This window comes from Orcinus orca, chromosome 16 (genome assembly GCF_937001465.1).
Source record: "Orcinus orca chromosome 16, mOrcOrc1.1, whole genome shotgun sequence".
Lineage (NCBI taxonomy): Eukaryota > Metazoa > Chordata > Mammalia > Artiodactyla > Delphinidae > Orcinus > Orcinus orca.
The window spans coordinates 84,179,374-84,204,257 of record NC_064574.1 but is presented as its reverse complement, the minus strand read 5'-3'; the positions used below and the strand labels follow the sequence as shown (position 1 = coordinate 84,204,257).

The following is a 24,884-nucleotide window of genomic DNA, read 5'->3' as shown; positions in this document are numbered from 1 at the left end:
CTGGTGGTTGCCCATGATGAATGCACTAACTACCACGGAAAGGCATGCTTTCAGATAATTCATTGCGCGTTGTGTGAATTTCACCTCAATTTAAAAAAAAAACACACACAAAAAAACACGTAAGCTCCTCTCTCTGCCTCTGAATCCAACACTGCATCTCTCCCTGACCTCGCTGCCCAGGGCGCCCCAGGGCCCAGAGGTTTCCGGGCTGGCACCTTCCCGTCCTGGCTCACCCTCCCACAGCCCACAAGAGTGAAGGAATCTTGTTACCCCCATTTTACAGACTAAGAAACTGAGGCTCAGAGAGACTGTCTGGCATCACCGGGCCGGGGCAACCAAGTCGCTCAGCTGGTGCTACAAGCACACTGCACGGCAAGGCCTCAGCTCAGGAATCCCAGCACGCCAGGCCCTTGGCTCCAGACCGGCCACTGTCCCTCGGACCCTGAGTGAGGGAACCCCCTCACACAGGGCCTGGCCCTCGAAGGTGCTTGGAAAATGGTTTTCCCCTTCTCCGGTCCCAGTGAGAGAGGAAGGATGCCCCCGGGGCAAGAAAGGAGGTCCGGAGGCCTGGCTATGGGGCAACGTGCCCGTGCCCCTGCCACTGCCCGGGGGAGAGGGCCAGGTCCCTCTGGGAATGTAAGCAGCAGGGAGCTGGGCATGGGCCCCCCCACTCCACCCAGCCTTGGCACCCCCCCACCCCGCCTGTGCCCCTCCAGGACTGAGCTAACAGGCCCTCCCAAGCTGGGACCCGCCAACATCCCAGGCCCTCCCACCCCATGCACTGCATCTCAGGAACACAGCAGAGAGCCATGAGTTTGGGGGTGCAGGCCAGCCTGTTCTCAGCCATCGCCACCTCCTTCATCCACACTGAGAACACAGGAAGGGCTTCAGGGCTCTGCCGACTCCCAGGCTGGCCAAGGTCACCAGGAGGCAGAACTCGAATCCTGAAGAGGTGTTTGCTTCCTTCCTTCCTCCCCTCACTGCTCAGGCAGGGCTCCCAGGTGCTGGGGGCTGGGGAATGAGGCCCTTCTGGATGAACCCCACAGGGGGCTGCACTATGCTCACCTGCTGGTCCCTAGAGAGGGCAACGGTGAGGCCACCTTAGCCGGTCAGTGGAACCTTGCCTCTGTAATGGATGGGAGTCACTGGGCTTCTTCTAGAAACTGCCTATATAATAGATACCTGAAGTCCTCGCTGGTGGGAGAGGGGAGGGGGACTTGGATGAGATCATGGTGGGTACAAAGGTCTGGTAAACAATGAAGGACTCACAGGACTTTATCACATGCTCGGGGCGGGCGGGAATATGGGACAGCACAGCCCCACGGGCTGCACCCCAGGGCCTTTGCACCTCAGCCTGGAATCCATTCCTCCCTCCAGATACTGCAAGTTATCTGTATACTCCCGTCTGTATATACCTCACTCCCTTCTCTTGCAGCCCAGGTGACAGGGAACGAATGTGGCCTTCCGTCACCAGGGCCCCATAAACTGCAACCTGCCCCACCCCCACCCCCTTTCCTGACTTTTTTCCACGGTGCTTATCACCACTTATCAGACCATATACACATTAGCTCCTCCTTTATTGTAGTTCCTTGCTTATTGTCCCTCTCCACCCACTGGAACAGGAGTAGGCAAGATTCTTCTTGAAAGGGCCAGATAATAAATACTTGAGGCGTTGCAGGCCTATTCTGCCTGCCTGACAATACTTAAAACTACTGGGCTTTGTCCCAGTGAAACTATTTACAAAAAACAGGAGATGGGCCAGATTCGGAGGCAGTTTGCAGACCCCTGCCTTACAGTGTAGGTTTACACCATCCCCAGTGCCCCCCTGTGTACCTACACTGTACACAGTAGGTGCTCGATTAATATTTATGGATGGGAGGGATGGGCAAGGTCACGATCAGTTAGAACTGGATGAAGGACGAAGAGGAGCCTTTCCTGGGCCCTACTTCACAGCCAGCGTAGGGCTTCAAGGCTTCACTTCATGCTGTCTCTAATCCAGCCACCCCCATGCCACCCTCCCCACAAACTACCCACCCCCACCATCAACTCTGGGAGGGAGAGATTCTTGTCCATTTTACGGATGAGGAAACTGAGGCTCTGACTCCTGAACTACACTTTTTCACTCAGCCACAGCACCTGGACTCGAGACCCTGTTTTCATCTCTTCACTCCCGAAGACCCCTCCACAACCAAACAAGAGACAAATGTGTTTTCCCTTCCTATTTGAAAACGTTTTGGCCTCGCAAAGGAACTGCATTCCTTAAGAAGCCACCAAAGGCTATCAGAGCATCTCATCAGCATGAGCAGATCAGGGTTATCACCCAAGAAAAGAGCCCATTCTAGCCCAGAGCACAGACATGTGACTTGGCCGTTTCTATGACAGCCACTGAAAATAGTCCGAGGACCCTCCGGATAAAATGACCTTCAGACTCCCATCCATCCCAAGATTTCTGTAACATCTAAGCCAGAGCAGGGGTTAATGCCCTGTCTCCTAAAGAAAGGGCCTTATCGTTCAATCAGAATCCCAGGCAATTCACAATGAAGAACAGTAAATAATGACCCAATTCAGGAAAAGGTTAGTATCGCAAACAAGTACCGAGACAGGATGACGTCATTTTCAGCTATCAAATCAGCATATTTTTAGTTTGATTGGGGGGGGTTGGGGGGGGTCTGTGGAGCAGCAGAGGGAGGGTGAGGACACAGCCAACCCATCCCCGGCTTTTGGAAAGCAAGTCAGCAAGCTGGCAAAGCCCAGACCCACTTCTGGGGGTCCCCCTCAAGGAAATCACCTTTGTGGGCAAACATGTACTTCTTAGGATGCTCGCTGCAGCCAAACTGATGGAGAGATTTAATGCAATCCCAATCCAAACCCCAGTAGGGGCAAAGGTTGGGAGAGGGGGAGGGGCTGTGAAAATTGACAAACTGTCTCTAAAAGTTACACAGGAATTGAAAGTCGGGTGAAAAATAGACGAGATTTCTGCACACCCATGTTCATAGCAGCGTTATTCCCATTCACAACAGCGAAGAGATGGCAGCAACCCAAGGGTCCACTGGATAAACAAAATGCGGTCTATCTTTATGCTATGAAATATCATTCAGCCTTAAAAAGAAAGGACATTCTGACCCCTGACCCAACATGGATGAACCCTGAAGACAGGATGCTAAGCAAAGTAAGCCAGACACAGGTCACATATTGTTATGATGGTACTTCTAGGAGGTCCCTGGAGGAGCCAGAGTCATAGAGACAGGAAGTAGAGGGTGGGGGCCAGGGGCTGGGGGAGGGGGATGGAGGTTAGTGCTTCATGGGGACAGAGTTTCAGTTCGGAGGATGGAAATGTTCTGGAGATGATGGTGGTGACTGTTAATGGTGGTGACTTGACTGATAATGTGAATGTACTTTATGCCACTGAACCGTACACGTAAAAATGGTTACAGTGGCAAACTTACATGTATTGTACTAATTAAAAGAAACAGTTATATAGAAACACAGAGAAGCAAGAATAGCCAGGGCAACCTTCAAGATGAAGAATAACGTGGGAAGACTTAGGCTATCAAACACCAGTAATGCAGCTGGTGTGATACCGGCACATGGGTACACGAAAAGGCCTATGGCGACAGGACGGTTCGGAAACAGGCCCACCATTGCACGGGGTAGAAAAAGGATGGTCTTTTCAATAAACACTGCTGGTCCACTTGGACACCCATACGGGAAAAGCCATGAATCTTGACCCCCCTACTTCACACCATACCTAAAAATCCCTTCCAGGTGCACTGCAGAAAGGCAAAAGGCAAAAGATTCTAGAAGAAAACACTGGAAAGGCAAAAGCTTCTAGAAGAAAACACTGGAAAATTCCTTCGCGACCCAAGGGCAGCCAAAGCTTTCTTAAAGACCACATTAGAAAGCACTGACCATAAAAAAAAAAAAAAGCACTGACCATAAAGATAAGACTGATATACTGAAGTACATGAACATTAGGAATGTCTATTCATCACATGACGCCATTAGGAGAATGGAAATGTGAGCCACCTTGTGGAGAAAGATCTGTGCCCCACTGAAGGGCATGTATCCAAAATATATAAAGAACGCCTGAGAATCAACAAGCAAAAGGCAGACACCACGATGTAAAAACAGGCAAGATGCAACAGGAGAGTGGCAAATAAGGACGTCCAAGTGTCCAGTAAATCCATGACAAGGTACTCAGCCTCATAAACCATGGAGGAAATGCGAATGAAAACTTCTGCACACCCACCAGAAGGGTTAACGTGTCAAAAAGGAAAAATGGACAATATTAATACATGGCCAGAGGGAGCATAAGTTAGTACAACCATTCTCAAAGAGTTTGGCAGAATCTAGAAACCTTTCTGACCCAGCAATGCCCTCGCAGGTCTGCGTAGAAAGATCGCAAATTGGAATTCAAAGATCTTCTCACCAGTAATCGCCAAAACTGGAAAATAACCCAAATGTCCAACAAGAGCTGGATAAACAAATTGTTACGTTCTCACAGGAGGCAACCCCTTCAGCAAGGACAAGGCACTACAGCAACCAGGGCAGGATAAATCTCACAAACTCACACCCAAGAGAACACACTATATGCTTCCACAAACGTGAAGGGGCACCAACAGACAATTCAAAGCAGGTGATTTAAACCAGGTTGGGGTCACCTTGGGACAGGGTGACAGAACAGGGCACCTGGGTTTCCTTCTTAACCTGGTTGATTCCATTTGTGGAAAAAATAACCAAACTGTACGTTTATGATCTCTGCTTACTTCTGTGTGTCCTTTAAGCCCCAATAAAAAAATATCCTTTAAAAAACTGAGCGCAGAGGGAGGCCAATCTGAACACAAGCATGAGTAATTTTCATGGAACTCTCACATTGACAAAATTTGCAAAAACAAAAACAAGTAAATAAATAAAAATGAGCCCAGAAAGGAAAAGAGAAAGAAAAATTCTCATTCATACCCCATCTCTCCCCAGCCCCTGGCTTTCTCGCCAGAGAGCTCAGGTCTGGCCCCTAGATCCCACACTTCCTGGCTGTGTGACCTTGGGGAGATGACACAACCTCTCTGAGCCTTACTTTCCTCTCAAGTAAAATCGGGAGTTCGCTGGTGGTCTAGTGGTTAGGATTCCGGGCTTTCACTGCCGTGACCCAGGTTCAGTCCCTGGTGGGGAAACTGAGATCCCGCAAGCTGCAAGGTGTGGCCAACAAAAATAATAATAATAAAATAAAGCTCTCACCTTTAAAAATAAAGTAAAATGAAGGGCAGACAAGAAAGGAAAGAAACTGTGCCTGGGGCCGTGCCTGTGTCCTCCGCTTCATGGCACTCCCCTCTCCCCGAGTAAGGTGACACAAGAAGACAGACCAGCAAGGCTGAGGGACAGAGCTAGAGGGTGGGGGGCTTACTTCGCACATTCTTGGTGCTGTGACTGGGCCACAGGACCTGTGGCCACTGCCAACGTCCCCAAGCTCCCATCCGTGCGGTACACGTGGCTGAGAATCTTGAGCTGCAGAGGTTCTTCCTCTGAGCTAAGCAGAGGCTCAGAAGCCACCAGGCCAGATTGACCTGCCCCGCCCACCTACGAGGGGAGGGGTCCAGCTGGGCCCGAGGGCTGGCCCGAGTGGCTTTATTCCTCCAGCTCCCTCCTCCAGGCTAAGTGCTACCTCCAGCCTCCCTCCCCTCCCGCTGGAGCCAGCCCTCACCCCAAGACGGTTGGATCCCGCAGGCACCTTTCAGCCGCCCAGACCTCCCAGCTCCTCCCCAGCAGAGGTCACAGCAAGAGAAGGGCGATCTGGGTTTAACTCCAGCCCCTCCCCCAGCCCAGAATCTGGGCCCCCTGTAGGCTAGGACTTTGCCTTGCTCCCACCAGACACCCAGACCACAAAGTAGGTGCTCAAATCTAAATAAAGGGGATCCCAAGGCAGCCCAGAGCGGTCAAGGCCTCAGCCTTGCCAATGATATGCAAATGCATCCACCCCGGCCTCGCCCCAGGGCTCCAGACTTTCTCAATTCTAAAGCAATTACAGAGGATTTCCCCATTGATTTCTCTTCCCCCTAAAGGAGGTCCTGGCCTAGAGGAAGTAGAGATAGGGATGGAGGGAGGGCCTTCTAGGAACTATGGGCCCAAAACAGGGCAGTGTCCTAGTGGGAAGGCGGAGACAGAGAGGAACCAGGTCTCTCCGGCACAGGGCCAGGGGAGGAGAGGCAGCCGGATCCCAGGGCACTGAGATCTAGTATGACAAATCCTTTCCCAGAGGACTTCCCTGGCGGTCCAGTGCATCCACTGCAGGGGGCACCGGTTCGATCCCTGGTTGGGGAACTAAGATCCCACATGCCCAAAAAAGAAAGAAAAGAAAAAAATCCTTCCCCAGGTGCCAGCACACTCACAAAAATGGCAGCAACACGGTTTTAAAAGGAAACATTTCTGCGCATGAATGGAACCCTTGAGGGTCTCAGGCTGGATTCTCAGGGCTGGTGTGGGGACCAAAGTGAAAATGGGATCTGAGTACAAATCCTCATCCTTAAAAGGTACACTCAGCTCTTGGAAGAGGGGCGGCCAAGTTTAAACTCCCTGGAGGCTGTTAACAGGACTCCAGCCTGGGAGACTGAGGAAGACAGAAAGGAAGACCTACAGACACTGTCAGAAACTTCCACAATGGTCAACAAGTCCCCCCCCTTGGATCCCAGTCTCATCAGCCTGTTAGCGCCTCTTTCTTAAATATGAAGAGACATCAGAGAACCAGCCAGACACCTGCAGAGTCTCCAACGTGAAAGACAAATGAACAGAAAAGACCCAGAGGAACAGAGACCATGCCTGAGAGAAGAAAACTCCAGAAAAAAATATAATTAATATCCTGCAAGTGATGAGAACTAATGTATCCATGAAACAAGAACAGGGTGCGATTGAAAAAATAAAAGGACTTGCCTAGTGGCACAGTGGTTAATAATCCGCCTGCCAATGCAGGGAACACGGGTTCAATCCCTGGTCCTCGTCCGGGAAGATCCCACATGCTACGGTGCAACGAAGCCCGTGCGCCACAACTACTGAAGCCCGTGCACCTAGAGCCCGTGCTCTGAAACAAGAGAAGCCGCTGCAATGAGAAGCCCGCGCACCGCAACAAAGAGTAGCCCCGCTCGCCACAACTAGAGAAAGCCCGCAAAGCCCATGGGCAGCAACAAAGACCCAACGCAGCCAAAAATAAAAATAAACGAATATTTTAAAAAAAGAGAGGAGCATCCAGGTTATAAGACAGAGCTCCTAGGTATTAAAAATATGACAACTTAATTAAAAAATCAAACTGCACAGTTAGAAGACACAATTGAGACCATCTAGAAAGCAGAAGAAACAAAGAGATGGAAAATAGCAAAGAAAGTAGAAGAAAAGTAGGTGATCGTTCTAGGAGATCCACTATCTAATAGAGGCGCTAGAAAGAATAGCAAAAATGGTGAGAAGCAAATCATAACATACCAATAAAATTAATAGTAATTCAAAAAGTCTTCATTTAAAATGTAAAAGGTAAGCACTATTACTCATTTCACAAAAGAAAAAACTGAAGCTTACAGAGTTAGGTAACATGTCCAAGGCTATGTGGCAAGTGGAAGAGCATGTGTAAGAATTTCAGAGCCAGTGCTCTATAACTATTCCGTGGTTCTAGAAGATTTTAGGCGTTTGTAAAAGGGAAGACAAAAAGTTCACGTACAAAGATCAAGAATCAAGATAACATCACACACTCAGAAGCTGCACTGGAATTTGGAAGGTGATGTTGCAGTTCCTCCAATGATTTCCAAGGTGCCCGTCAAGCCTGAAGGTAAAATAAAGGCATCTTCAGGTACACTAGGCCTCAAAAAAATTGCCTTCTGTGTATCCTTTCACAGAATGCTACTGCAAGATATGCTCCACCAAAACAAGGAAAGCAGGAAAGAGGAAGGAATGAGAATCAGGAAACAGGAGATGCAACACAGCACAGAGGGACAGTGAGTCTGAACAGGCCCAGCCACCAGGCAAACCAGACTAGAGAAGGAAGAAGAAAAACTGCAGGAAGGAAATCTCCAAGAAGAGAAAGACGCAGCTCATCCAACAGATCTAACCAAATGAGAACTATACCAAGAGATGAGAGGACAGAGATTCTAAGAAATCCCTGCAAATGGGGGGGGGGAAAGAGGCAATTAATAACTCAAGGAAATAAAGAAATGAATTTTATTGTATCACTTGGCTCAAATACAAACATTTACAGATCCAAAGCCATAATAATAAAACTGATCTCAACAAAATTGTATTTCGGGAATTCCCTGGCGGTCCAGTGGCTGGGACTCTGTGCTTTCACTGCCGAGGGTCCAGGAGGGCCCAGGTTCAATCCCTGGTGGGGGAACTAGGATCCCACAGGCTGCGTGGCACGGCCAAAACAAAAAACAAAACAAAACTGTATTTCACAAATATTGGGAGGAGAGAGGAAGGAGGAATGGGGGTGGGGGATGGCGTGAGGCAACAACGACAAGCAACGTGTACTAAGTGCTTCTTATTTTCTACATACTGTTCTAAATGCTTTACGTGTATTAATGATTTAATCCTCATAACAATCTCATGAAGTAGATACTATTGTTATCCCCATTTTACAGATGAGAAAATCAAGGTAGGAGAGGTAAAGAAACTTGCCTACGGTCTCACACTAATAAATGGGAGAGTCAGGATAGAGACTTGGACGGTCTATGCAAAATCCACATCTTCTATAAAAGTCAATAAAGAATCTCAAAATCTAAAAAATAACTAGCAGTAGACGCAGGGGATTCCAGAAAAATAGGGATGAAAAGGCCAAAAAAGAAAAACGCCAAGAGAATTTAAAGGGGGCATCAGGAATGGGGAGACAGGAGGCAAGGGATTGCTGGTTCTCCTTATAATCCTGCTAACACCATCTGACTTTTTAAACAACACCTAACTTTAAAGTTTATATTCTGCATAAAACAGAAGTGTATACTTTCACTAGGTGAATTTTACAGGATGCAAAGTATTCCTCAATAAAGCTTTAAAAAATGAGGGAAAAAAAGTGCTTAAGATGCAGGCACAGGGACTTCCCTGGCAGTCCAGTGGTTAAGAATCTGAGCTTCCAGTGCAGGGGGCACGGGTTCAATCCCTGGTTGGGGAACTAAGATGCAGAGCGGGTGGGGGTGGAGGGGATGGAGGGGATGCACGCTCAATTAGGTACTACTACTTACTCACCAGAATGAATAGAATTTAAAGCAACTGACAATATCACGTGCTGGGAAGACAGGGAACGGATTGCACAATGGTGCGACCACTGGAAAGCTCACAGCTACATAAGCTGAACCTACACATACTCTGTGACCCACCAATTGCAGTCCTAGATACTATCTACACGGCCAAAGAAACGTGTACCTACATGCACCCAAAGGGCACGATCATACCAGCACTATTCATAGCAAACACTGGAAACAACCTAAATGTCCATCAACAGACAGGAGTGATGTGAACTGCGCCGTATTCACGCGGTGGAATACTATACAGCAACCAGAAATCAGTTTCACACCTCAGATACAGATGAATCTTACACGCTGGTGTGAGTGAAAACAGCTAAAAATCAAAAAGGACAGGCTGCATGACTCCATTCACAGAAAGTTCAAATACAGGAAAAACTAATCTAAGGTAACAGAAATAAGAATGAAGTTGGGTGTGGGGTGGATGGTGACCAGGAGAGAGCAGAGGGAACCTTCTGGATGCGGGAAACGTCCTGATCTTGAGCTGGCTGGTGGTGACATCAGTGTGTTCATTTTGTAAAACTGCAAATACTGACCACTCAGGATTGAAGCGTTTCACAGAGTATCCATTCCACCAGAAAAGGAGAATAATAAAAATAATGGGTTCCAGTTGGCACCCTGGAGTCTAAGGAGCCCGTGGACCATACAAAGGGGCTACGTACACAATTTCAGAGGTCCTCAGAGAGGACCAGACTAGAGCCAGGGATTCGTGAGTCACTGGTTAAGGACAATTTTAATTACAGCCATCACTTTTACTGTAACTTTTGCACAGGGCTATTCGTACGCTAGGCACTTCAGTACCATTAATGGACCCATTTCACAGATAAGAAAATCTAGGCTTAGAGTCATCACCCAGTAAGTGGAAGAGCAAAATCCGACCTCAGCCCCGAAGCCCTCCTGCCCCCGGCAGTTATCTGGAGATTGCAAGATGAACCTAAGCTGGTGCATAAGGCCCAGAACATGCAAAATTATTACTGAGAGTGTGTGAAGCAGGTTTTTTATTCTGGGCTGAGGGTCCATCACTTTCATTAGCTCATAAAAGAACCTGGGATGCAGATGGTGAATGCCTTCACGGCATGCAAAGATGGTTTGTTTTCGTGATTCCGATCAAATGGCCTTGATTTCCTCCAAAGTCAGATGCCAGGCCTCTACGGGCAGCTGGCGTGGCAAGGACCCTAGCCCTGAGGGCCAAGACTGGCCACTGGCCAGGGGTCCCCACTGCCCCTGGGGAGGCCCAAGACCTGTCCTGAGCAGCAGCTCCCACAGGTGCCTTCAAAAGCTGGGCTGGGAAGTAAAGGACAGGTGAGGTTCATGATGGGGGTAGATTCTGGGTGAAAGACAGGACCCCACGTGACCAAAGACAGGGCTCTAAGGGACCAGGTGGCAGTTACGTGAGATCAGACTGCAGACTGGTCCACGCCAGGAGCCAAGATCACCCCGACCTGGCCACATCCAGATCAAGAACGCTCGATCACCAGCTTCTCCTCAAACCTGTTCCTCCCCATTCCTCCAGAAGTAGCACTGACCAAAAATCCATTTGCTGTCCTCCTCATCTGCCCCTCCACATCGATCTCGGCAGCCCCACCTCCACAAGACACGAAACCCTGGCCACCTCCAGCCTCCCTCCCTGGTCACTATCACCTCCCCGACAACCTCCTCACCACGGACAAGTTCCCTCTTCCCTCCCGTCTACCGATCTCCAGCAATCCAGATTAATTTTGTTAAATGCCCATTTGGAAATCATTTCAAACTCAAAGTCTGAAACAGTCCAGCTAGCAAATAGTCCAACTGCCATATGACCTTCCCCAGGTTCGGCAGTTGTGAACTGCTTTCTCACCCTACGTGTGACAGGGTGAGAAGCCGATTTATTGGAAATCAGTTGATTTATCGTTGTCTCCCACGTCTAAAAATTTTAGATATTGTTTTTTTTCTTTTCCTGAGCCATTCCTGAGAGTACTTGCATTCATCAAGTCCCCTGCCCCTAAACGTTTCAGTGTTCTTACTTCGCAAGAGCAAGGACGTTCTCTTACATAATCACATTACCGTGATCAACTTCGTGAAACCTGATATTCACTTGATGCTATCGGCGAACCTACAGTCCATATTCCAATTCTGTCAATTGCCCCAGTGATGTTCTTTAGAGCAATTTCTCCCCTGATCCGAGATCCAATCGAGGGCTATATATGGCCTTTTTGCTGTCAGTTTTTTCATCTCCTTCAACCAGGAACAGTTCTCAGCCTTCGTCTTGCATGCCACTGACATTTTTTAAGAGTCCAGACTAGTTCTGTAAAATGTCCCTCAATTTGAGTCACTCCCTCCATTTAAAACCCTGCCTTCTCATTCCTCAGAGTTTGAAATTCCAAGACCTCATTACTGGCCTTCAGGGACTTACAGGGTCCCACACTCCCCCCCTCCCCCTCCCCCCTCCCCTCCCCCTCCCCCTCCCCCCAGCTCCGGCCATTCTCAGGGCTCACAGCCCCTCACCACTCCAGCCAAAAAAGTCCCTCGGTATTTTCTTTCCTTCACAGCCTATCTCTCTCTTTAAAATGACTTCCTTCGCTGACTTATGTTTACTGCCTGGCCCCCACACACTAAGATGGGAGCTCCAATGACGGCAAAGATTTTTCTGTGTTTGGTCGCCGCCGATTCCCAGGGCCAGAGCAGTGCCTGGCACACAGGAAGCACTTGGAAATCCTTTGCTGAGTAAATGAACAAGTGAGGAAAGAAGACAGTGCTGAGGCTGAGAGCTAAAGAACCAGGAGGCTCAGAGAGCCAGGGGGCTGTGGAGGCCCTTCCAGATTCTAGAACGTTCCCCAGGCCTCCCCTATGCCTCTGCCCTGACAAGGATGCGCCCAGCAAATCTCCCTTGAGGATCACATCCCTCCACCAGCCAGTCCCGCTGATTAATCTTCTTAAATCAATCTCAGGAGGCTGACTGGCTTCCAGAGATAGAGCTGATCAGACCCTGGCGAAGGCCCACGGCCCGCTATTGTCCACTGGCCGGTCCGAAGTGCAGGGCCTCCCCATTCTGACCCTGGGTTCCCACCCCCCATTCACATATCCTCCAGGGGCCGGCCCAGGGTGTGGGGTCAGGGAGAATAAACATCCAAGCACAAAATCCTGCTAATAGCTCTTTAATTGCAATGGTGAGGGCAACTGAGTCCAGGCCTCCCAACCCCAGAACAGAGGAGCAGGTCGCCCAGGCGTTTGTCACTTACTTGCCCATTTCCCCGACTGCTGTGAGTATTTTAGGGCTCACACACCTATCAATACTCAAGATTACTGGAAAGGTAACCGGGACCCTCTATCCCAAACCCCATTTATTCCTGATTTCACCTCCTCTTCTGCAGAGGAAGGAACCATCCCTCTGCACCCGGATCCACGATGCAGAAAGCTGTCTCCCAACCCCCCTGTCAATAGCTGCTTGAATAGGGTCCCAGCCACCCCCCCACAGCCAGGGTCCCTTCCAGCTGTGAGCCCTCCTGGGGGCAGCTCCCTCTGCCTCGGAAAGCTGGATTCACCCGGAGTTCCCGCCCACGCTGGAGTCCAGAGGTAACTCGGCCTCTCCAGCTGTGTGACCTGAGGCAAATAGCTCAGCTTCTCCAGGCTTCCCAGTACAAGCATAAACAAAGATGCGGCTGATAACTTTGGCGTGACTTAGGGAGCTGACAGCCAAGAAGGTGATGCGCCTTGGAAGCGGAAAATTTAGCACCTGCACCCCGCAAGAAAGGCGGGGACGGGTGCTGGGTTGAGAAATTTGTAAGCCTGCCCCGCCCCAAGCAGTGAACGGGGAGCAGTTCCCCACCGCCTGGCTAATGGGATGAGCACCAGGCTTGGTCTGGGCGTTGGCCCAGGGTCTGGGGGTCCCTAGGTCTCAGTGCGGCCACTCGACCGGCGGGGAGCAAGAGGCAGCGTCAACCCCCCACCCTTCCCTGCTGGGTGAGCGAGCACCGGCCTGAGTGGCGGCGCTTCCCGCGCCCGGCTGCTCTTTCCTCCATGACCTCAGCCGCCAAGCACGCAGAACGCAGGCAGGTCCTAACTCACAAAGTGCAGGCACAGGCCTCTGCGGCCACCTCCCGCTGCTTCCTCGTCCTGCCTGCCCCTCCCCCGAGTCCCTTCCCCCCGTGCCTCAGCCTCCCCATCCACCTAATGGGCATTAGGGGGCCTGGCTGCTGCGCTCGGGCTCGGCGCGGCCCTGGCCCCCTTGAGCGGTGGCTGTTTCCCCGGCTGCTTCTCATTAGAACACTTGGCCGCCGCCAGGCCCCAGCCAGATTGGACACCGGGAGTCCGCGGCGCCCTCTCCCAGACTCTCGGAAGGCGAGTGAAGGCCCTGCCAGCCAGAGTGACTGGGGTCTCGCTTCTAGGCCACAGAACCCTGCCACCTCTCCGGGCCGGGCCAAGCGACCTTAAGGGCGCAAACACAAAAATGACCGCGGCCTCTGGGCGCGCGCAAAAGGGAACAGCCCGACAGGCCCTTTGTACACCAGGGCCGCCCCCCAGCCCTTCCTCTAGGGTCTCCGGCACCCCTCCCTCACCGGAAGCGCACCACTTGGGAGAAAAGCCTAGCCCTCAGCGTGGCCGGCCGGGCAGAGCTCCCGGGGGGGACACGCGCACCCCAAGGCCACGACCCGGTCCTCGCCCCGCCCCCCGGGCAGGAGGGGATCTTCGCGCTCCCGGCCCCCCCGACCCCGTGCGTGCCCCTCCCCCGCCTGGCGCCTCACAAAGGCCCTCTGTCCCGCCGAGCCCTGGGACTCTGGTTCCTGAAAAGTTCCAAGAGAAAAATCAGAGAGGGGCAAAAACAGCGAGTGCTGCCGAGCGGGCTGGGTCGGTGCGGCAGGGCCAAGGCGGCTGCTGCGGCCCAGAGCTGTCCCCTCCAAGGCCCCAAGGCCAAGGGAGCGTCGGGAGCTCCCCGAGAAATCACAGGAATCCCAGACTACGCTTTGTTGTGGGAGAGGTAGATTTTTTTTTTTTTTTTTGCGGTACGCGGGCCTCTCACTGCTGTGGCCTCTCCCGTTGTGGAGCACAGGCTCCGGACGCGCAGGCTCAGCGGCCATGGCTCACGGGCCCAGCCACTCCGCGGCATGTGGGATCTTCCCGGACCGGGGCACGAACCCGTGTCCCCTGCATCGGCAGGCGGACTCCCAACCACTGCGCCACCAGGGAAGCCCGAGGTGGATTTTTTTTAAAGTTGAAGCGTGGGACGCCAGGCACAAAGCTGGAGGCAGCCGGGGGAGGAGGAACCGGGTTTTCTGCGGCGGCCGAAGGCAAGTCTGGAGGTCCCCGCGTCTCCCTTCCCACCCCGCCGGACTGGAGCGGCCGAGGCCCGCGTGGGGCAGTCTTCTCCCTCTCCAGTGTGGCCCCCACCGAGCCTGGGCAGCCCCTCTCGGGAAACGGCAGAAGCCGCCGGGCCTTCTCGGACACCTCCTCCCGCGCTGCCATGTCAGACCCATGGTGTTCCCTCCGCCGATCGTGCCCCGCGGATCCGCTCCTGCGCCACTTCCTTCCCCTAGCTTCGGGATGGCGACTGCCCAGGATCTGCATCCCTGCCTTCCCGCAGGAAAACAAGGGGTCCCCGGGGCCGGGGTTGCTGCCCTCCTTCCCGGGGGTGTGGGGGGGGGGGGGATGAGGGGTCTCCCAAGGGCCGCCGGCCGCCCGCCCCCCGGAGGCCGCGTTCCCAGGGCTGGGGTCTTCGTCCGTCCGCACCCTCAGGCGCCGGGGCTGGCTGGAGACCCCGCACGAGAGTTAAGAAGCTAAGGAACGAACCCAGGCCCAGGGCGCCTGAAAAAACATTTGCCACAAAAACTATTCCGGCTCTGGGAGCAGATGTCTCAAAGGGTATGGAGTTGGTCTGTTCTTTTCTCGCCCAGATTTTGAAAACTCCAGCCCAGGCTCGAGTTGCAGGAGCCCGGGGTTTGGAATAGCCCCTGGTGGCTCCGGTTTCGGCAGACTCGAGCGCCTTGGGAGGGCCCGAAGCGCCGGGGAAGGCAGCTGAGTCGCGCGCCCCTCTCCACCGGAGCCTCCAGACTGGCCTCTGCCCCGGGCCCAGGGGTCTCCCCGGCCCGGGAACTGAGCCTGCCGGCAACCCATGGGCACCCAGTGGACCGGCCGAGGGAGAAGGAGGGGCCGAACCCCCGTTGCGAACGCCGGGGGTGGGGGGGGAACGGACCTAGCACTTTCCCCGGGCCTCCCTCCCAGGATCCCGAGGAGACTACTGGGGGCGGGCATCGCGCAAGGCACTTACCCGGGTGCGGGTGGAGGTTGAGGCCGGCCATGTACTTCCCGGGCGGCAGCGCGCCGGGCAAGCCTGAAGCGGGCAAGCGTCCGGCCGTGGCGGCGCCCACGCGGTGACTGTCCATGGCCAGGCCGGACAGCAGCGGCGGCGGGGGGCCGTGCACAGACCGCGGGGGCCCGAAGTCTCGGCCATCCATCCTCCGCGGGAGTGCCGCGGCCAGCCCCCCACCCGGCCCGCGGGCCTAGTTCAGTGGGACCTAAAAGTTCGGCCTCGACGTAGTCCCAGAGTCCTCGGGCGGCGGGGGCTCCGCGGCGTGCATGGCGGCGGCGGCCAGCGGGTCTTGCGCTCGGCGGCGGGCCTGCGGCCCGAGGCGCACAGACGGCCGGTGATGGAGCCCCTCCGGGCGGCCAGGCGGAGCTGCGCGAGGCGGCGCACAAGGCGTCTTGGCGGGGAGAGGAGACGGGCCGCGGAAGAAACAGAAGGGGGAAAAAGAAAAAGGAGGGGAAAAAAGAAACAAGTTCAGAAAGTCGTCTATGCCGTTCGGGGTCGGGGGCTGCCGATGTGGTGGCCAGAAATGAAATCGGGAGTAGCCCCTTTTCCATAAAATGTTAAATTCCATGCTCCTTCCTTCGGCGGCATCGGGCTCACGGGCAACGGCTCAAAAGGTGGCCGGTGGCGCGCTACGCCCCAGCCCCAGACTCTGCCTCGGCAGCTCACGGGTGCTCCCGAAACTGGGGAAGGCCCCTCGGCCGCTCCCCGAGCGCGTCAATACAAACCTCCGAAGTGTGTTGGATTCCTGGGCGTCACATGCTCCGGGGTTTCAAACAGTGAAACCTTTCCATGAGCAGTTCGAAATGTCTCCCTAAACACTATGTAACTATCTTATCTGGAAAGTTTAATACTTAACCTTTGGGAGCCCTTGTCTCCCTTTTCTGAGTTTGGTTCCCCTGAGCTCGCCCCGAGCCTCGGAATTAGTAGTTTTTTCATGAAAGAGGGTGCTAAGCGGGTTTATTATTTTTAAAGAGACTCATCGCCCCCTCGTGCCACCCCCCTCGGGCCACTGTGAGTCGCAGAGCCTAAGTCCGAAGAGCCGAGACGTGGCATTCTCGCCCGAGGACTGGAAAGAATCCTTCAAAACAAGCTTTGGTTTCATTTTCCAGCGCCCTGGCCTGGGAATCCTGCGGCCCGAGGACGTGGCCTGGCGCGGGGAATTTGGGGGGCGTCAGAGGGGAAGGGAGAGACTCAAGGGTCTCGCTCCTACCCTAGCTTGCCCCCAACCCCAAAAATAACCTACAAAGAAAACCTTCGCGTCGCGGGCCGACCGGGGGGCGCCTCCCCCAGCGTTGGGCAAATCCCCCTGTAGTTCCAGTATAAAGCTGTTTATTTTAAAGATTTGCCGATTCCCGTGGGGGCGGGAGGCGGTCTGGGAGCCAACCCTGCCCTCGCTCTCCGTCTGCCCTCAGCAGCTCGGATTCCTGATTCCAAGAGGCCCGGGCGCTCCTAGAGCCACCGGTCAAGCCAAAGCCACCGGCTCCCGGGTGCCCGCCCTGCTCCCCGCGACCGGCGGCCAGGCCCCGGAGCTGCAGACCCTCTCAGCCGCAACCCCCCGGCGTCCTCCAGCCTCCCTCCCCAACTTTGCTAAGGATGCTTATTTTAACCCGGTTTTGGTTACAAACACCCCCTCCCTCCCTCGCTGCCTCCCATCAGGCTCTGGTTACCAGATCCGCGTTTACTTTAGAAAAATCTAAGATCGCCACATCCGAAGATACATGTCAGGCGATGAGCTTTCCGTGATTTAAAAAAAAAAAAATTCTTTGTGTAGCTTTCTTTTAAAAGCCAGCGCTTCGGGTCATGCCCCAGCGCCCCACTTTGGGGAAGTCGGGGTGAAGCCCCCCGGAACACCCTTGCTCTGGTAGAGAAGCTGGCTCGGTCATCTGCGGGCTCTGCTGCGTTCTCCCTACTTTTCTTCCCCTCTTAAATGCAGTTAAAATGGCTGAATTCCGGCTTTTAATTAAAAACAGCCTATAATCGAAAACGTCTAGGCGTCCCTGGCTCCCCCACCGCCTGCCGGGAACCGAGAAGGGAACCGACGCCCCTCGGCCCGGTTGGGCGGGCTAGAGCAGGGCTGGGGGCTCAGGTGGGCGCCCGGGGCGCAGGGACTTGCCCCCACCCCTCCCGGGGCACCCCACCACGCCGGCCCTGGTCCCCCGATTCTGTCCTCGGGAGCTGGAGAGCTGAGGGTATCCCCGGCGCACCCCGAGGGGGGAGGCGGGGTGGGGGGCCATCTGGAGAAGTTTGGAGACCATCGCGCCCGGCCAGGGGCAGGCGGGTGGCCCAGCGGCGTACCTGGCGCGGCAGGGCTCCCGGCTCCAGGCGACGGCGACTCCGGTGGCGGCCCCGGCTCCCGGCGCGGCTAGGCGCCCGTGCTGCCCGCCATCCCGCGGCCGCTGCTCCCCTTCGCCACCCGCAGCCGCCTCACACTTTTTGCCCGCCTTTCCTTTTTTTGGTAGAAAACCGCTCCCCAGGCCGAGCGCTCGGCGCGCCAACTCCTCCGCCCTCCCGCGGCCGGGCTCCCGCAGCCCCCGGAAAAGCCAGCTTTCCTCCCGCCGAGCTCCCCGCTTTTTAATAAAATCCAGGTAGCGCCGGTTTAAAGAATCCCAAATCTCCATATACAGCCCGGGATTGGAAAAGGTACATTACACAACCCCCCTTTCAAGTTCCTCTCGCTGGATCTAAAAAAAAAAAAAAAAAAAAAAAAAAAAAAAAAAGCCGCGGGGGGGCGGGAAAGGGGAGGGTGGGGGAGGGGAACACTCTACGGCGAAGAAACACGCATTGTTCCCGGGTGCCCGCCTCCCCCCCAGGCCTGCCCCCGGCCGCCACCCATTGGCCGCGCGCGCCGCCAATCACGCGCATGTAAACACCTTGGCCCTCAGCCATCCCTATAAAACCAATTACGGACCTAGGGGCTCCAGCAGTTTCTAGGCTCCCCTCGGTGGGGCTGAATGATCAAAACTGGTGGTGAGAATTTTTCCGGGCCGTTTCTAGGCAGCCCTCCCCCTCCACCAGCTCGGACCCCCCCCTTCCTCCTCCTCCTTTTTCCTCCCCCCTCCCCCAGCGTCTGGGCTGAGTGATCAAAATAGAGGAAGATGGTTGTCGCCGCAATCCAGGGCTTTGCAAGGCGCAGTTTAATGGGCCGCCTGTCAGCTTCCTGCTCGCAGGAGGAGGTGACAAGCCGAGCGAGCCGGGAAGAGCCAGAGGCCCGGCGGGCTGCACCCCGGGCCCGGGCCCCCGGCTCCCCACCTCCCCTGGGGCGCGCCTTCTACAACGCGCGGTGGAGACGCCAAAACGGACAAGGGCTGCTTTTTCCCTCCTCCCCCCACCCCACTTTAAAACAAAGCAGCGATTCATTCCCTCCCCGAACTGCGCGGTTGGGTGGGATGGGCAGGCGAGAAGGCGGTTTTCCTTGCCCCGGTCTGCGGGTTCCTCCCTGAAACGCGGTGTCAGATGGTTACTGATTAATATTTTGGAGAGGCCGCGGCGGCGGGCAGCGGGTGAGTCTCTAATCTCCTAAAAGGGGTTCCTATAGAAACGCGGGCCAGGGCGCGCCCCCCGCTCGGCCCCGGCCCGGGCTGCGGCGCTTTGCACCGCGCCCCTCCCCAAAGGCTCTCTTTGCGTGGGCGCTCCCCTCCCTTTCTCCCCCCACAAAAAAAAAATCAGAGCAGAAAAAAGGATTAGATCGGCTGAGCGCGAACTGACTCCCTCTCGATTCTGACATTTCAGCCTATTAGCATTTCTCCACGGGGCCTTCTGAAACCTATTAAAGTGTAATATTAAAAACCTCTTGGCTGGGGGCCTCTCTCGCCTTCCATCCGCCGTGCCCCCTCCAGGGAGGGCGAGACCGGGGGAAAAAAAAATCTGTTGAGCTCAGAGGAAGCAGCAGCCAAGCCCAAAAAGTGCTTGGCTGGCCGCGGCAGCCGGAGGGGGAGGGGAGCCCCAATCCCCCAGACTTTGTACTTTTATTTTGCGCTTTCAGCAAAATCCTTTCTGGGTTGAGTAGCCGGGAGCTGCCCGCAGCAACCTACTTGGCTGCGGGCACGAGGAGTGCGGATGCGGTCGGAGGGGCAGCCCTAGGGGCCCGCTCCCTCCGCAGCCCCGCAGGGACCCGTGCCCGGCTAGGCATTACGTACCCTCAAAAGGAAGCTTGGAGGGGCAGAAATCCTTGGCGATCCTGCCTCAGAGAGCAACCGCGGTGATTAGATTTTAATTAAAACTAGAGAAGCCCGCTCTTTCGCCCTGCGCTGCGGACTCAGCGTTTTCGCATCGTTTATTCCTTTTTTTTTAATCCATTTTTAAGGCAACTTTTCTGGAGGGGGGAAAAATGAGCTAGTTAGCGCCCATTCGTTCTATTTTCTTTTCGCCACTTTTAGAAAAAGAAGGGGGGTAGGCTTGGAGAGCGAACTGGGGGTGTCTAATTTAATTCCAGTATAAGTTTGAGGAAAAAAGTTCAGCCTCTTGAGGGCAGTTTCAAGTTGCCCTTCCTGGAGCCTCCTGCGCTGGTTTCTAGGCTGCCCTCTTTTGGAACCTGGAGCTCTGCGGGGCGGGGGTGGGGGGGAGGGAGGAGTGAGAAGGAAAGAAAGCCACGAAAATAGCCGGAGCCGAGGGGAACAAGCGGCGGAGCAGGGCACGCAGGTCTCAGTAGCGGCCGGGGCGGCGGGAGGCTCCCGTTGCAGCCCCGGGACGGCCAGAGCAAAGACGGAGAGGAGAGGGGGGTTAGAGAAAGGAGGTATTGTGTCTATGTGCCTTGGGGGAGGGGGGGTGACGGCAGAAAATAAAGTAAATGCAGTTGAGCTGCACGAGGCTGCTGAAAGCCAAGACTGGGGAAGGGGCCGTGCGTGGGGTCGCACCCCGGGTGGGCGCAGAGTGTCCTCCAGTCTTATCCAGAGGCCTGTGGGTTTCTAGTAAACCCTCCCACTCCCGAGCCCCCATCGCTCAGTATTCAGACCCCAGACACTGAACCTCCATTCCATTATCCCCTGTCCCGGGATCTGGAATGTTTTTCTTTGTTTTAATAGAGCTCAAGAAAAAAATATGTATGTTGAGAGAGTTGGGGTGGGGAATACAAAGGACTTGCAGGGTGGAAAAAACCAAAAGCCTATTTTTATAAATGTTTAATGTTTTCACTCCTGGATGCTCAAGACGCCGTAATTTTGACGGCGGGGTATGTGTGCCATAAATCATTTAGTTGCTAATAAAAATTCTGCCTGTTTGCCCTGGATTTGCCAATGGCGTTTGCATTTTCCAAGTGTGCGCCTGGATGGAGTGGCGAACCAAGCCTGCATTTCATTAGGGCCGAGGTTCGGGGCAGGCGAGGCCCCCTCCCCCACCCATACCCCGGGTCTTTGTGGGCTGCAGCCCCCTTGCGCTCCCCTCCCTGCACATACCCGCACCCGCGCGAGCCGCTGCGCGGCCCTCCCGCCAGAGCTCGCCCGGGTGCAGGGCCTGGGAACGCGTAGGTGGCGGCGGCGGCTCCCGGTTCCCGGCCGCGCAGCGGGGCTCCCCGGACAGACCCTGCCCGGCAGTGCCGGTTCTCCGAGCTGCAGCTCGGGTGGGGGCGCGAGCCGGCTACTCCGAGGAGCCACCCGCCTCGGACGACCTACGCGCGTCCCGATCTTTGCCCCCTCCCGGCCCGCGCCCCGCTGCCCGGGTGTCCGCAGTCGCTGGGCAAGCAGCGGCCGGAAGCCATCTTTAGGGCGGGGGACGGATCCCAAGCCGAGTGGTGGGCGCAGCCCGGGCTTCTTCCAAGACCCTCGCCGTTCGTAGGGGGCATCGGGGACACCCCTGGCTGGGCTTCAGGGTCTGGGGAAAGAAACACCCTCCCCGCTCTGGTGGCCACAGAAACGTAAAGACCAGGCCGGGGCGCCCTGCGCGGAGCGGATAACGACGCGCAGCCCGCAGTCCTCCCGGGTCCCGCCGCCATCTTCCACTCCCTCCCCCCACGTATTTGTGTTTACTCGGCAAGATCCGGAGCCAAAAAGAGTGTGTTGACGCAGTGTGTGTGTGTGTGTGTGTGTGTGTGTGTGTTTTGTACTAGCTGGCTGGAAAATCGGCTGAAGGGGGGAACCTCCTTGCAACCCCAAACCTCAGTTCCCAGAGAACCCGCCCAAGCCAGCGCTTTTGTTCGCGGCCATCCTGGGCCGCCAGAAACGAGGCCTTTTGTATATTCCTAGGCCTCCAGCTCCGTGGACGCGGCCTGACTGACAAAATTATTTCGCTTTGTTTTAAAACCCAAGGACAGGCCAACCTTGGATTCAGCTCTCCCTGACTACGCCTTTGTCACTCGCGGGCTCGGTCCCCAGCGCCTCGGTCAATCCTGTCCTATTCAGGGCCGAACACGGCGCTCCCCGGAATCCTGGTGTGGCCGACCGCTTGGACGCGTTCTCCCCCACCCCCTTCCCCAGAAAAGAAACCCGCATCCTTTCCTAGGCGAGGACACCCGAGCCACCTCCACCCGTCGCCCCGAACGGCCCTTCGCGGTGGGGACCGAAATCCCCGCGCCTCCACCAGCCTCTCGGTGAAGGGAGCCCCGGGCATTCGCCGGCCTCGGCTGCCCGCTCGGGAAGCCGTGACGCTGTCTTTTAAGCGCCAGTTTCCAGGTTCCAGGTCCGACAACCAGGGAGCTCCTGGCCCGGGTGCCGCTAAAACCCGGAGAGGCCCCGCCCGGGAAAGCCAGGCTCGCCATCCCCTTGCTGGGACGGGCCCAGTCACGACTCAGCGCCGAGCCGAGGTTCGGCCAGCGCAGCCGAGATGCGTCCCGACCCGCCAGAAAGACCCAGGACGCGGCGCCAGAGCCACGAAAGCCGCAGGGACCAGGGGGCACGGCGGGCAGAGCCTGGACCGAAGTGCGAGGCCCGGCCCCGGCAGATCCCGGCGGCTCTCGGCTCCGCCTCCGGCCCTGGCCTCTTCCCCCGGCCGGGTCGGGTCTTCCACTCTACTGTTTGGCTCTAAGCGAGACACTCTCCGTGCGCAGGGGGCTGGCTGCGGCCATAAATCTCGGCGCAGGGCCCTCCTTCCCGCTGCACGCACGGGTACTCCCGGTCGTCGACCCCGCGTCCCTACCGCACCAGATGCCCCGCTCTCCAGGTCAGGGCCTGGGGGCCCCGAGACTGCGCAGGGAATCCAGCCAGAAGCTTCCCCTTTCACCAGAGAGAGGGAGCGGCCCTGTCCACTCCGTGCCACCATCTTCCATCCCCGCGGTCACCGGACCCTGAGGTGGCCTGGGCCTCACCGCATCGCTGCCTAGGGTAGGGGCGCCCGGACGGGGTGCTTACTCCTAGGAAGGCTAGGTGAGGCTGGGATGGGCGCGCGACTACCCACCTGAGCCCAACTCTGGCTCTACCTGTGCCATCGAGGGGAGACATCAGGGTCACAGTGGCTTCTCAGAACTCAGCCTGCCACCCCTCTCTGCAGACCGTGCTTTAATCCTGGGCCATTGTTCTGCCCTTGGAGCCCTCTGAGGGCGCACCATGCGGGGAGGGGGACTTTTTTTGTGTGCACGGAGGACCAAGCAGGGTGTCTGCAGGCGCCGTGCCTGTAGGTAGGGGCTCATCTGGCTCCCCACCCGGTACCAGCCCATCTTCTCCTCCTTGCCGGGGACACCTCCGGCTTTTCCCCGTCTGGCCCCAGTTCGGCACCCTGGTCGGCCACCCGCTTTGGCGCAAATAGGCAAACCACCGGGAGAGCAGGGATTGGTCCGGCGCTGGTAGCAGCCTGGTAGGCGCGGCAGTCTTTCTGCCCCGGGTGGGGGGAGGGGCGTGGGGGGACACAGGGGTGCAGATCCACACAGGGTGTATTTGCAACAATAACGCTTAATGTCACCAACTTTGTCTCTTTACCAGAGGGGCGGGGAACAGGCCTTCGTGCTGGCGACCTGCATCAGGCGGTTTGCTCTATTGATGGGGACGGCCACCTCCGAACCACCACCTCTTGCTCGGGACTTCGGGTGGGGACAACCGCGCAAGGGGGAGGCATTCACCCCTTCTGGGTGCCTCCCGAGAGCCTCACTGTGCCAGTGACACGACGGCAAACTGGCACGTGGCAGATGCCGGAGGCGGAGGGTTTGGAAACCTTGCTGGGAAACACTCACCCGGGGAGCTCCTTCCTAGAATTTCTAAAAGCACAAGAGGAGGGACCGAGGCCCTCTGGCCGAGCCCAGGAGAATTTGAGCACTCGCCTCGGCGGCGGAAACGCCGCCTGGGAGTGGAGAGGCGGCTGAGCCACATTCCAGCCGCGCCTCCCCCCTGGGCCCCAGCCCCGCGGCGCCCCAGGAAGCGCCTCCGAAAACAAAGCTCTGCGGTTTCAGCCCAAGGTTAAAGTCCACCGTGAGCATTTTCTTCCCCCAGAATCCAAGAGCGATTGTGTTTCTCCAAATAAACCACCAATAAATCAGCACTGGGCCGCCTGCTGAGGAGCTCTGCTGACCTTGGGGAATGGATTTCCTGCTAGACCCGTCAAGAGGACAGGCGTGGGGAGAGGGACACCATGCCAGCCGTGCCCCCTCCAGAGAGAAGCGGAAGAGGCACTGGCCAAGGGCATTCGTGCGGGTTTAGGTGGTACTGGTGTGCCCGGAGGGGACGGGGCGGCAGTGCCGGCTTGTGGGGATGTTACCGTGGGAGGTGGTCGCTTTGGGGGACGCCGACTGCGTGTTCACTGAGCGCCCAGGGTCCCCGCCCTGTTCTAGGCGCTGGGAAAGAGTCATGAGGGGCAGAAAAGGCCTCTTTGGGGGCCTTCTTTGTCCGGGTGTGCCTGGGTGTGTTCCCAGCCAGTCTGTGCGGTGTGACTAATGGGATTTATGTATGTCAGCACCAGGGTGACTAATGGAGGGCCCGGCAGCACGTGTGTTTGGGAAGGGGTGTGCCTGCCGGGGGGCGGGGGGGCGTCACTGTACCTGGGGGGGAGGAGGGGGCTCCCCGGTCCCCTCCTCGAGGTCCCCGTCTCCTGCCGCTGGTTCGCAGCTTTGTTCGGGCCTCTGAACCCCTGCGGGGCAGGCCTGTGCGCGCTGAGAGTTCTGCAGCAAATTCCTCCACCAGCCTGGCCCCCACAGGCGCCTCCATCCCTTCCCACCGGCCTGACCCACGTGGCCCCGGCAAATCCTTCCACAGCAGAACCCTCCGGCCTCCTCTCTTTCGGTCTGAAAATTCCTTCCGATGCAAACCCCTGCTTCGCGCAGGCTTGGACAGCCCTCTGACATGGGTATTGTCACGCCCATTTAACAGGCCAGAAACCAGAGGTTCAGGAAGAGAAGCAACAGGCCCACACAGCTAAGACGTGGCGGGCTTCCTCAGCTAAGCCAGGCAGGGCGCTGGGGACACGAATGTGGAGCCCCTGCA

At 56.1% G+C, this 24,884-nt stretch overlaps 1 protein-coding gene across 10 annotated transcripts in view; it reads right to left on the bottom strand.

Annotated features, from left to right (window-relative positions):
* TNRC18 (trinucleotide repeat containing 18) overlaps nt 1–24,661 on the bottom strand; it is an 89,909-nt gene extending 65,248 nt beyond the window's left edge. For 7 of the 10 annotated variants that reach the window (XM_012532722.3, XM_033426645.2, XM_033426642.2 and 4 more), the window contains exons 1-2: nt 17,845–18,231; nt 15,508–15,940 (exon numbers count right to left, since the gene is read on the bottom strand). In XM_012532722.3, coding sequence (XP_012388176.2) covers nt 15,508–15,694 — 187 coding nt within the window. In that variant the 5' untranslated portion in view covers nt 15,695–15,940; nt 17,845–18,231. Of the gene's footprint in view, nt 1–15,507; nt 17,129–17,844; nt 18,232–24,442 lie in introns of those variants that run through there. The other 3 variants (XM_033426643.2, XM_049698978.1, XM_049698976.1) reach the window with 3 other exon arrangements.
* Between the last annotated feature and the right edge of the window lie 223 nt (nt 24,662–24,884).